This window comes from Cynocephalus volans, chromosome 16 (genome assembly GCF_027409185.1).
Source record: "Cynocephalus volans isolate mCynVol1 chromosome 16, mCynVol1.pri, whole genome shotgun sequence".
Lineage (NCBI taxonomy): Eukaryota > Metazoa > Chordata > Mammalia > Dermoptera > Cynocephalidae > Cynocephalus > Cynocephalus volans.
In genome coordinates this window covers 7,683,698-7,697,595 of record NC_084475.1, presented here as the reverse complement: position 1 = coordinate 7,697,595, position 13,898 = coordinate 7,683,698, and the positions used below count along the sequence as shown (strand labels likewise).

Genomic DNA, 13,898 nt, shown 5'->3' with positions numbered 1-13,898 from the left:
TTTGATCAAACTCACTTGGTTTCATTTTTCCTACCCAGACTATCTTCTCTGCTTTATTCCACATCTCTTTTGGTACCTCATCCTAGCTACAAACCTTCTAGTCTATGCATGGGTAGACTCTAGAGAGAAGGACCTTTGCAGAGATAAGGTCTTTTTTAGGATTGGCTGGGAACCATGTCTGGCCAACTTCTACTCCTGGGCTCTCACACCTAGAGAACCAAATTTAAGAATTGCAGTCTAGGGGCCTTGGACCAGTTTTCACTATTTTTCTTCATCAGTTAAGACATAAGTTTCTTGTACATTTGCAACCATTTTTATATGAGGATCAGAACGTTTAAGGTAATAGTCTTAAAGATGAGAGAAGACGTGACAAAGCCTGTTTTCTTCTGAATATAAAATAATGAAGTCACAGATAAAAAATAGCTATAGTGACTATAAGGGACACAGCAGGAAGAAACTTAAATATTCTTTTTGTGCTATTGTCCATTTTTTTATGATCTTTGATGTAGCAGAGAGTCTATGAGTCCCTATTTCATCCTCAGAGCACCATTTCAATAGTAGAAAGAGGAATTTGGAGATACAAAGTCCATCTTTTAACAAATATATATTTGTTTTATTTTAACAGGGGATCTCAAGTGCATAACTTTATTGTTTTAAAGAACTGATGAGGGGTAGGGAGGATGGAAAACACTGTTAGAAGATGGTGGGAGTTATGCTTCATTTTAAAGAAAGATTAGAGAATTTTTTTTTCGAAATTGACTTGGAAAATTGACATGGTAGTCAGCAAGTCCTTCCTTTATTATGGCCACCTACTCCAATGACAAATAAGAAAATGATAATATTTGGCAGGTGTAGCTATTTCAGTTTGCAAATGAAGTAACTGAAATTCAAATCAAATGGTCAGTTTTTTTTCCCATTATTTAGAGAATACTTTATTAGTTTCTATAATCAAACCCATGTAGATAAGACCTTACATAAAATTATTGCATTTTGTCTTTGGGAATGGCCAAATTTATCCACAACAGTCATATGCAAAATCCAACTACCTGTGATTTCCACAATTACAAAACTTCAAGTTATCTTTTCCTTCCCCAAGGATAAGAAGGGCTTATGAAGGAACATGTGACAATTTTAGAAGACATATGCATTCTTAAACCAGATCTATCTCTGACTTGTCTAATGTGTATTTTTAGTTTTATTTTGGAACTCTGGACATTGATATTTCTGTTCAATTTTTTGCAGGAGGGCAGAGTCTTGGTGAGGATCATTTCCAAGCCCTGAATGGACGAGCACAGATGTTAATAGCTATAATTATTTACTTGACAGCAAAATTTTGTCTTGTTCTTTAAATCCAAATGATTTTCCCTCTTTCCCAAGTTTATATTTCTAATAGTTCAGAGAAGAAAAATGATGAGTTCTGTATATGGGTCAGAACACAGGAGTAGTTTAAAAATTGGGATAGACATTCATTAGCAACCATAAGAATCATCTTGTTGGTGCGTAAAACAAACCATCTGAAAAATTTCTAACTCCCATGTTCTGATTCCATTTAAAGTAGCTACTTGGTGACAGGGTTGCAGTAAACCTCCGTATGTATGGGAGCCAAATACATTCTTTTTCACAAAAGAATTTATAGCATCCTGGAGAAAATATGGACAGTATTTCAGTATCAAGCCTCTCACTGATGATGACAGTTTACAGAACACATTTGACTATTCACAACCTCTGCCCATCTGGAAAGCTACACTGTCCACTCTAACAATTATATTGCTCTAGGTGGCCCACTTCTCCCCATTTATAGGGAGAGAGAAGGTTTCATTTGGCCTTTTTATTTGTTATATCATCTCTGTTGCTTAGGTTATGATGTCATTTGGCAGCAACCTTCAGCTGATAGCTGGACAAGGTCATTAACTCAGCTGGCCAATTTCATCTCGGAAAAACACAACCATGTAAAATGGAATCTGGACTTTTCAAAATTCACGAGCAAATAGTTTCTGTGGCTGGATTTTGAGTCTTATCAAAAACTCTTAGAACTTTTTGAAAGAAAGGAGATTTAGGTGAAGCCAGCTCTGTGAAATACCAGACTGATTCTTACAGCAGTTAGGAGACAAATCTCTTCCTAAGAGACCAGTAACAGAATTTGTTCCCTACCTTGTCAGCATCTGATGAGGTTATCTGACATAAATAGTCTTTTTTTCCAAAGGGAAACATCTAAGGAGTTTGAACAGGCAGACAGGATGCAATTCTGAGTTGGGGAAATAGCCAAAGTCTGCTTGGATGGGATGCTGACACTAAATAGAATGCTGAGAAGCTAGTGACTCTTTCATCTATTTTCAACCTTGAAAGAGTACAGCACAGACAGGTCACATAAGATCAATGGGGGTGGGGTGGTTAGGGAGACATAAACTGATCACTTCTATCCATGACAACATAAATTAAGCACTATTGAGCTATTTGTCAGATACTATCTCTGCTCTCAAAAAACTCATGGTTGAGTAAGGAAAACAGACAAATAAATACATTACTATACAGTGTGATAAGCACAACAGAGATATGTCCATGGTACAGAGGGTGCACAGAGGAAGAAGTGTCTGACAGGGCCTCCAGGAAGAGATGACGATCTGACCTAGATGTTGAAAGATAAATAGGAGACTTATAGACATACAAGGACAAAGGGGGCTGGGGGGGGGGGCAGGCATGCTAGGAAAGGGGAGAGCATATATAAAGGCGCTGAGGTGGGAAACATGTCTATTATTGGAATTATTGGAGAAGACAGGGAACAGATGAGGCTGGAGATCACAACTGTTCTTTTTAATGCTACATTGAAGAACTTAATGAAAGTGACACGGACAGACTATGTCTTAAAAAGGTCACTTTGGCCGAAGTCTGGGAGATGAATCACAAAAGGGTGAGGCTACAGGCAGGAAGATCAGTTAGGATGTAGCTGCAACAATCTAGGCAAAAGATGATGAGGGCAAAAATTAAGGGAATCTGGCTTATTTTGTGAACTCTGGCTTCTTTTGGGCCATGTATTTCCAGGGCTGACCTCCAAAGTTGCTAAGCTCTTAATGCTGATCCTGGTCTGTGCCCACAGCACAAGGGAGAGGAGTGAGTGGTGAATAATCTTGTCACCTTATTTGCTTTTTTTCCGTGTTCCCTAAGAAGTCTGTGAAAACCCTGTGGGATGGGGTGGGGGTCAGCCAGATGACGAAAGCTGAATGCATCATCTGGAAGGATAAAGAGGCTGCAAAAGGAGGACAAAAGCATACAGGATATTCTAGAGATCTGCTTTTAGAAAATCAGACATGTAAAGATTATATCTCAATAAATACTTAATTATATGCTGAAATGTATTTCATTGATTCTAAGGTTCACTCCCTCACAATTTAACATCTGAAATCATGATGCATCTTACAATTGATGTGATAATAAAAAGTTATGTCATTTTAGCTGGTGGAAGTTTTTTTTATCTTTTTTTGTAGTGGCACATAAAATAATGGTTATATAGTTTTTTTAAAGTTAGTGGTGTCTTAGATTTGACACAGTAAGTGATACTGTGGAACCATCATGACCACCGTATTTTCCTTAGGTCAAAATTGTGTCACTTAGGTCAGGGTTGCAGATATGAGACCCCTACCAGCAGGTCACAGATTAGTTCTATATGCAAAACCATATACAAGATTTTGACACAGGAGGAAACATCACAATGCAATGGGTCATTATAAATTTTAAGTGATTATGTGCTATAAGTTAGAAAGGAAATTGTATACTTAGTAAATATCACTATAGACAAAAAAAAAAAAAAAAAAAAAAAAAAAAAAAAAAAAAAAGCAACTCAAAGTCCATTTTATACTAGTGGTAAGTTGTATGGTCATTTTCACATAGTAGAGACAACATTATTTTCCAGAAATTTTTCTGAAGTCAAATAATTTTTCATAGACTAGACCTACACATTGTATTTCACTCTAACTCATATTTAAATAGCATTTTATGTTTAAGATATTAAGATTATTGCATATAAATATCAAATTAAATAGAACACAATTCTGATTATGAGCAAATTGATGAAGTTTTGATTTTTAAAACTTGAGATACAGCACTTTGAAAATTAATATAAAATTTATTGTATACTTTAAAGCATGAAATATGTTTAAAATCCTGAGGCCATAAAGTTTTATTCTAATAAGAAGTTCATATCAATAAAAATAAGTCCTCCATTTAGGTCACACATTTCTTGAACTTTTTTAAGTATTTCTTTTCAGTACAGCACTAGAATATGTTTGATATTCACGATTATGACTATTAGTCTTGTAATTTCTATCCATTATCACCACTGGGCCACAACTTCTTTTGCTGCCCTCAGTGGTTACATGCCCATTCCCTTGGCAACAAGGGGTCTGTTGGGAGGTATAGCAACACTGTGCTGGGGAAGGCTGTGCTGATAGAAGTAAAACAATATGTCCCTTCTGCAGCTCTAGGTCACATATGCATATTCCAGAATTGCTGATGTCCTGGCCAGTCCCTTCCCCTCAGCCTGTACTCTGGCTTCCCTCAGTGTGGGGCTCCAGAGACAGCAGCTGTTTCCAGCTGCACATTTTCCTTTAATCTGTCATGGGTTCTTAAATTGCAGCTGCCTGGCATCTGTTCCCTGTGGCTCTTACACAGGGAGGGATTGTTTGAGAAGCAAATTCCTGAGCTTTGGACCATTCCATGTGATGCTCAGGAAGTCATGAAACCTATATAAGATTTTGTCATGGGAAGAAACATCACAATCCAATAGGTCATTACAAATATTAAAGGGCTTCAAGAATCTTTTCTTATTTTGAATAACACTCTTACCCTAACCAAAGCACATACCCTTATTATTTAGTAAAATATTCTTCCTAAATTGGCCATCTCAATATTGGTCTACTTCTCCTGGCAAATATGACACATATCTGTGGTTACTCTACAGTTTTCATCATCCTGGTTTCATAAAAACACATCAAAGGTTACTAACGTTTCTCCAGATGCTCCAGTTTAGACTTGGAGGAAAGACAACAATCATTTCCTGCAAAGGCCACAAGGAAGAGGCTTCTGTTTGTGTAGTAAGAACCGAACGATACAGAAATTGCTTTGCTACAGACCAAGAGGAATTGCATGGGGCTGGGCCATACTGGTTAGTACCTTCATTGTGCATCTAGATCAGCTTAACTGTGTTAGATACCACTCTACCATGAAGACATGTGGTTAAGCCAGAGGTGTGAATAAAAATTTAACCTTCTGGTTACAACCACAGCTGGAAAGAGTTATTTTGATGGGAGAAATATTTATTCCTAACTACTTCAAGGATCACATAAAAAAAGAGAGAGGCCACAATTTTCTGCTCTGGTTTGGCATATTGTAAGGAAATTTTCAGTCTTTTAAAAATATTTGGAAACAAGAGGGGGAAAAATTTTCTTTGAAAGAAGAATGTGGTGCTAATGGCATGAAGAATCTGAAAGGAAAAAGGATTGAAAGAGGGAAAATTGCTTGACTTTTCACTCTGGTTGAATTAGTCTCCAAAACAAAAGTCATAAGATTAAAATTGCCAAAGGTATGCCAGAGAAAAAATAAGGATATGAGATGCAGACAGCCCACAAACACCACACGTTCATGAGTGAGGAATGAGGACAGCAATGTCCTGTACCTGTTTCTCCCCAGAGACTGTCGAAACTATTGATCTGTGCTCGCTCCACCTCCTCTTCGTCTTTTTCTGGAAGATCAAGTAGGTAGGAGACAATCTGAAACAAGAAGTTGTGTCAGCTCAAACTTTAGCTGGGAAATTATGCTACAGACACTAGCCTGTGAGGTTTGAAAGATACTTGCATGATCCAAGTATCACTAAATCTCTTGTACACAAAAGGAATCAGAACTGACTGTCACAGCCAAGAAACCCATAGCTGACATGATCAGCATTTGTCCTGTCAGGTATAGCTAACATGTTTCTCTTGAACACAATTCATTTATAGAGCATGTACTTTAAAAAAATTACATATTCCTCATATTTAAGTTAAAGAAGCAATCCCTCATCCTCTCTATAAAAAGACCACAAAAAAAATAAACATGGAGAAAATTGAGGGCCTGTATTTCTTCAGAGTAGAGCAATTATCTTCCTTTTTCCTCTCAGATGTACAAGGACTGTTCTGGACTAGTAAAGAGAGAATGGCTGCTAACAACAAAGAAAAGTGACAGTTTCCAGGAATCTGGCTATAAGGAGATTTTAAAAACCTCCCATAGATAATAAAAATTTCGGCTTTACTAATATCCCATGGTGACGTATTAGGTCAGTTGATGTGGCAGCTGTCTCGCTGGAGCATCCCATGAGGTGGTGTGAAGCTGGCTTGTATAGGCCCATGAAAGCTGATTGCTAAATTTTCAGAAAATTTGCAAGCTGGTTGTTAAACAAAGCCAGTTGTTTATTAAAAATTAAATATCAGTTAAATAAATTATATGAAAAACAAAGGTTAAAGAATACTTAAATCTCCTAATTACTTAACTATATCTTGCTATTATCTATGCTGTTGAGGTTATTTATATTTATTGTGTCTGTGTAGTAGAAATATTAAATAATGGTGTGCTGCTGTGTATCTCTTGCCACCTTTCTGTTCAGTGATGTCACATATGTAGAGTGAAATTGGCCATGGTGGGAATATTTACACCCTGGAAACTGTCAAACATTATAAATTTGGGTTTGATGTAGTACTAAAGCTGAAAGAAGTTTAACAAATATAATCTGTATGAGGATGAGAAGTTGCTTAATAGTAGTTCACATATCAGATTTAATGGCCATAAAATTACTGGGAAAAGAATTAGCGAACTGGCATGCAACTCCATTTGTCAAATCACGATTAAGTTGCAACCACAGGTTAGCTATAGATACAAATTTGGCAAAAATCAATGAAAGCATTAAAGTAAGAGTATTGTGTATTTCACTATTATTTGTAAACTGTGCAACACATTCTTTATATCAGTACAACTTATAATAAACTTAAATATGTATGTACACACATGTACAAGTAAACACATATACCACTGCTCTACCCCACACCACTCCTCAGGGTTGGTTGTTAAATATTTCCTAGTACATTACCAATTCCATAGGTTTGCCACTATTATTATTATTTTCATTAAAAAATAAATTAGCAAAAATACCATTTGCACAGTGTTTAAGTTGACAAGAACACCGTTTATAATAGTCCTATAAAAAATAATTTATTAGCTTCACTTTATTGATGAGAAAACTAAGGTTCTAAGAGTTGACCCTTGCTATGGTGTGAATTGTTTGTTCCCTCCAAAGCTCATGTGGAAGCTTTTTCTAATGTGGCAGTGTTGAGAGGTGGGGCTTCTGGGAGGTGATTAAATCATGAGGACTATTCCCTTATGAACAGATTAATCCGTTAATGGGTTAATGGATGAGGGGGTAATCACAGAAAGGGTATTGGGGGTTTTATAAAGAGAGCAGGTAAACATGTTAACATGAGCTCTTTCCCCTGCCATGTAATACCCTGCATCACCCCAGAAAGTTCCTGTCAAAAAGGCCCTCACCAGACACATTCCCCGGACCTTGGACTTCCCGGCCTCCAAAACTGTAAGAAATAAATTTCATTTGCTTATAAATTAGCCAGTTTTAGGTATTCTAAGCCACAGAAAGACTAATAGAACCCTTGAACAACACAGGTTTCAACTGTGTGGTTCCACTAATTTTTTCCAATAAATTATTGGAATATTTTTGGTTAGGTGTGTCATGAATGCATGACATACTTAACCAAACAGTTAAGAAGCCTACCTAAAAGTAGGCTATTAGTATTACTAAGCAGTAGCTAAGTAGTTAAGTAGTTAAGTATTGGGGGAGTCAAAAGATATATGCAGATTTTTGCCTGTCGGAGGGTTGGCACCCAACTCATGTGCTGTTCAAGGGTCAACTGTAAATTGTCCAAGATCTACAGCTAATGAGTAGCAAAGCTGGGATTCAAACCTGGTCCTTCTGAGATTCTAAATGTTGTGCTCTTCCCATGCTACATTGTCTAATCATATGACCACAGGTCAACAATTAATCCCTGTGAGCCTTAGTGTCATTGTCTATTAAATAGGGGTACAAATATGGGAGGTACTGGCTTATACAATTTCCAAGGTCTTTTTCAACTATCATGTTCTATGCTCATAATTCTAGGAACCTTGGCATTGTGAGTAATCAAGTGCTTCATGGAGTTTAATCTCCTTATTCCTTAGAGCAGTGGTAAAAAATTCACATTAATTTGGCTGGCAATTTTGTAATAATGCAACACTTTCCTCCTGGTTTCCTAGGTCCTTCAGTAAATAGCTAGGAAAAAAACATCTTACCACCTACTTCTTACCTCAGTGTAACCCATGCTGGCTGCAGCAATGAGGGCCTGTTGGATGGCATGGCTCTTCTTAAACACTCCTTGCTGCTGCCCGGCCATTGTCCAGTCACACTGAATCAAAAACTTGACAACCTCCAGATGACCTCGGAGTGCAGCATGAACCAAAGCACACTGACCGTTCTTATCCAAGTGATCCACCTACGGGGAGAAGAGAAAAATCCATGTGAACAAGGACGTGTGGCTGTGCTCCAAGTCTAGTCACATCACCCACTGCACATGTCTAGATCACCAAGATTTTCCTTTTCTCATTCCTTGAACCAATCTCGGAGAAAATTTAGAAGATACTCTCTACTCAGGCTAGATCATTACTGAGCTACAACTCAGCTAGATGTCCCTCTGGGGAGAACTTCTTTTCCCTAGAAAAGCAGCTCAGGCTTTTGTTTTCATATTAAAAGAAAAACAAAAACAAAGTTCCCAGCTCGGGCTTTGTTTTCCTGAAGTACATTCTCCTTTGTCCTCAAATCATTCTTTTCAGACCAAGATTTGAGAGACTTGTAGCTCTGTTGGCACAAAAAAACTATCTTTGAAATCATAAAAGGAAAGAAAAACATTTTGAAGCTACAATTTTTTGGTTTTCCAAAGAAGCAAAATATCTTATAACATGAATCATTCATTTGACCACCAAGCTTTGGCAAAAGCCACTTCTTCTCTTCCAGTGGGAGGGCTGAATCTCAGCGATCTGGCCAAAATGGCTAGAAGCACTTGGAGCTTAATGCTAGACTAAGTGCCAACAGCATTTAAAAAAAAAAATAATTTCAGTGTTGGCTACAAGTATAGCTGAAGGAAGAACCTGATTGAAATCAATCTACCAGAAGGTCATTAGCCACAAGTTTCAATAGATGAGTAGCCTTTTCTGGCAGGTAGGTGGTTATCTGTCCTGTGGCAGTTAGTACACTTGAAATGTAAGTTTTGTTTCTAGCTTTCCCACACTGACTTTAGTTCCACCTAGTCATATCTAGTATGTAAAATGTACCATATTGGAAAAAAAGGTGAATAAGATAGTAATATGTAGAGTCTGCTCTCAAGGACTTTTGAACAAGGTGGGGAGAGATGACCAATGTGACAAAAGCCTGTCCAACAAAAGAGTTTACTTTCCTTATAAATGTCATAAGGAAAGTAAAAATGCAATAAAATTTCAGAGGAAGGAAAAATTAATTTGCAGCTAGAGTCAGGATGAATCCAAGGGGAAGATCTATCTGAACTGGCTGATTTAGGAAATGATTAATTTATTCTAGTTTTTGTAAAGGTAGGGTACATGAAAGAGAAGTTTAAACTGTAAGGTTGAGAGTGTCTTTTGGGACCAGAACATAGACATTTTTGAATGCCAGGCTAAGTGTTCTGAATTTTAATCAGTAGGTAGTGGAGAGTTATTGAGAGTTTTCATGCTCAGAACTGTTTTTTCAAAAACTAAGGGGATGAATAAAAGAAATCATGGCTCCTTGGAGAAACAGCTGATTCCAAGGCTGGGGCGGTAGTAGTAAAAGATGAGTCTGAAACATCTTATGGTGCTAGAAAGTAAAGATGTGCTCAAAAAATAATAGGGGGAAGTTGAAACAACACAGGAACCAAGGCCCATATTTGGCCACTGGGAAGGACCTCCCAATGGCCAAATATGGGGCAATTTGAGCAATGAAATACATAACGATGGCAATGGATTATAAGCTATAGAATAAAATAAATATCCATGACTTCACAGTGATATAAATAAACAACTGAATAAATAAATACACTGGGGAGAGGGGGCGGCTCTTCCTTACAGTAGAACTCCAATAATAAATGTCAAAGGAAAGATGAAAACAGAAAATCACTGTTAGGCAAACACCACAGCAAAAATTGTTGAAACAAGAATCATTGATGAATCCTAAAATTAGTGAACAAAAGTATGATGAGAAACAAGATATGTATCTGCCAAGTCTCAAATAATCTCCCTAAAAGATATCTCCAAATTACAAAAGAAAAAACAGTAAGTTCAGAGTGGAGAAACCTGGAAGACTCTACCTTAACCAAGTGATCAAAACTGACACCTGTAATAAGACATATCAACATCATGCAGCTCAAGGGCTGCACTTTAATAAGGGTGCAGCGGCACTTATGCGCTACTCTTGACCAAAGTATCTCTAATCATGAGAAAAGATCAGACAAGCTAAAATCGAAAAAAATTCTACAAAACAACTGGCCAGTATTCTTCAAAACTGTCAAGATCACAAAAGATAAAGACTGAGGAACTCCCACAGACTGTAGGAGACTAAAGAGACATAAGAACTAAATATAATGTGGGATCCTGAATTGGTTCCTGTAAAGAAAAAAGTACATTAATGGGACAACTGAAAAAATCCCAACAAGGTCTGTAGATTAGTAAATAGTATTTTATCAATATTAATTTCCTGGTTTTGATAACTTGACTATGGTTACCTAAGCTGCTAACAGTAGGAGAAGATGGATGGAAGGCATATGGGAGCTCTATGTACTATTTTTGCATTGATTTTGAAAGTCTAAAATTATTTCAAAACAAAAAGTTTAAAGAAATTAAGGGGACGGTGTGTTTTAGATAAGATTAGAATCTGAAAAGGGGGTTTGTTATACAAGATACCAAGAATAAATCAGAAGGATGGTTGCAGTTGGGATAGAGATGAAGGAGGAGTTGCTCAAGATACTGAGGATAAAACTGAAAAAAGCTGGTCAATAAATGAATTTGGAAGGGCAAAGGAGAGGAAGGTGTCAAAGATTCCTTAGTTTTGAGAAAAATAGAGGCTATATTAGCAGATTTTTAAAAGCCAGGAAAAGGCGGTAGTTACAGGGTAAAGAGAATGAGTGATTTTGGAAAGTTAAATGTAAGGTACCAGTGAGGCACCCGGGTACAACTATCAAGGAGGCACAAGAAATGTGAAACTAGAGCTCAAAAAATGTTTGGGAATTAGAACTTTGGAGTTAAGAGTTACCCAAATGTAGGTAGGAAAACTAGAACCCAGCTGAATTTGATTTCAAAGCCTATGATTTTAATGCTGAAGCCACAGGAGAGAGTATGAGGACAGAGAAGAAGACCAGAGAACATCTTAGGGAACAGTCACATTAGAAGGAGAGAACAGCAACAGAGAAGTAGGGGAACTAGGACAATATTTAAAGTTCACAACTGCCAATACTATGAGAGGTTTAGCAGGGTGAGGAATGAGAAAAAGCTGCTTTCTATGGTGATTGGCAGTCAGTGACTTTTGAGAGAGTAGTTCAGTAGCATGCTGAGAGGTTGGGACTTCTTTTTTTTAAGGATACTATTTATTAGTCACTGTGTGAGATTAAAAGAGACTATTTTTTAAGAAGGATTTATTTCTTTTAATCATCATACTGACTCTATTAATCCTTTCTACAGTTCAAAAAAGGGAGATTGAGAGAGGTTAAATGACTTTTCCAAGCTGTTATATAAAGTGTGGATGCAGGATTTGACCCAGTTGTGTTTGATTCCAAAGCTTATGATTTTAATGACTTTCCTCCTCTCTCACTCATGGAAGCCAGATCGCAAGTGATTAAAGAGTAGTAAGGGAGCAGATGTAGCAAGTAGAGATGACTCTTAGGACAGGCTGGTGTACATGGAAGGGAAGAGATGAGATGTAGCTTCTGGTTATCAGGAGAGAGGGAAGTTTCTATTTTAGATTAGAGAAGACATTCATAGGTTTGTAGAAACTGAGAAAAAGGTAGTATGAATTTAGAAGAAGAATGAAATAACACGTGAGAGAATGAGCAACATACTGGGATCAAGAATACAGGTGCAGGCAATTGCTTTGGAAAGGAGGGTAAATACTTCCTTCTCTGAGGCAGAAGTAAAGGTGAATGTAGGTAAGGACTGATAAAGTTTCGAGATAGAGGCACATCGAGATGAGCTCAATCTTAGTAATGTAGGAGAGCAGAAGAGGTGTGATAGGATCTTGAGAAGAGGACAAGTGATTTACATATCTGCTCTGGGGAAAACAATGAAAAATGAAAAAAATAATGGCACTGCTGTGTAAAGACTAAGCAGCGGGAAAGACCCAGCTGAGATTAGAATATGCATTCACAGCAACAGTAATAAGGCCCAGTCATTCTGCTTCTAGAGATGTCCATTCAAATGAATGGGACATTATAGCTGGACAATCACTGCATCATAGTAAACCCTTAAGGCTCTGAGATTTCACTGAGAGTCCTGGGTCCCAGTTGCCAAAGGAGTCACAGGGGTCTCACATTCTTCCCTGGTAGGAGCAGTGGACACCTCAGAATGAGGTCATACATATTACTTATGTTTTACTGTGAAATCACCAAAATCTTCAGTTTGTTCTCAAGACTGAAATGAAATACCATGAGGCCACAGTTTCCCCCAGGGGCGTACATTTATGAGACCAGCATTTTTCTTTTCACCAATATTTTGACATCGAGTTCTTTTATACCAGTGGCTCTTGAAATACCATAAAGCAAACAAATTTTGAAAATGTTTTCAGAGAACTGAGATGTACTAACAGAAACACTCTGAGGTGCCTTTGGTCAGTTTGAGTACAAAGAGGGAGAATCACCTTCTCCCCACATCTCTGGGGTGGTGGTCTTCAAGGGCACGATAAGGGGGTCTGGTCCCATCCTTATCTCCACGGCTAGCTTTTCTTCTCTACACATGAAAGCTTTAGAGTCTGAGCCATTCAGTTCGGACTTCCCACTGCAGTCTCCTCATCCCCCCACTTTTTCTTCCTCTCTTTGTTAGAAAGGGGCTTCTCCTGAGCTCAGTAGAGAATTTTTGGGTTGTCAGGCAGGGACTTTTTGTGGCTGCCGATAAATGCAGTTTTCTAAGTACCTCTCAAAGGTTTTAGAACAGTGTCCAGATGCAGCATGGACTGGCAGTGGTGCGTGGGCAAACATTGGGAGGTATGCAAAGCCAGCACTCCCTTCAATCTGCTCCCCATCAGGATTTGGACTCACGAGGTAACACAAGAGATACAAAAGACTCTACTCTGAGAAGAAAGGAAAAGGTAAGAAAGGAAAAGCAGCAGAGCTGGCAGACATTACCTTGGCCCGTTTCTTGCACAGCAGCACCACAATGCTCAGGTACCCTGCCGCTGCAGCATACCCCAGAGGAGTCAGGCCGCTTTCTGAAGAGGCATCCACGTTGGCCCCAAACTCCAATAGCAGGGCCACCATTTCCGTGTAACCAAGGTGAGACTGGACACATAGGATTGGAGCATTATTTAAAACCTCTGTCCGGTAATTAATATTGGCACCTCCCAAAATCAGCAGTCGGCTGACCTAGAAATAGGTAAATAAATAGAAATAATAACCAGACAAACTTCAGTTACATTCTTTTAGTCATCTTTTATTAAGTCATAGAGACCCCACAATAGTGTCTAGTAACACTTACCAACAGCTTTACTTTATAATCTTCATTTGTTTCTTTTTCAATACCTTGCCTTTGGAAAGGAATGTAAAATGTCTCCTTTACATAAACTGCTCAGTAGCTAGAGCAAA

The 13,898-nt window shown here is 38.0% G+C and overlaps 1 protein-coding gene across 1 annotated transcript in view; it reads right to left on the bottom strand.

Annotated features, from left to right (window-relative positions):
* Positions 1–13,898, bottom strand: part of TANC2 (tetratricopeptide repeat, ankyrin repeat and coiled-coil containing 2) — a 435,526-nt gene that overhangs the window by 15,915 nt on the left and 405,713 nt on the right. The window contains exons 17-19 of the mRNA XM_063080666.1: positions 13,443–13,679; positions 8,376–8,561; positions 5,669–5,762 (exon numbers count right to left, since the gene is read on the bottom strand). Coding sequence (XP_062936736.1) covers positions 5,669–5,762; positions 8,376–8,561; positions 13,443–13,679 — 517 coding nt within the window. The remainder of the gene's footprint in view (positions 1–5,668; positions 5,763–8,375; positions 8,562–13,442; positions 13,680–13,898) is intronic.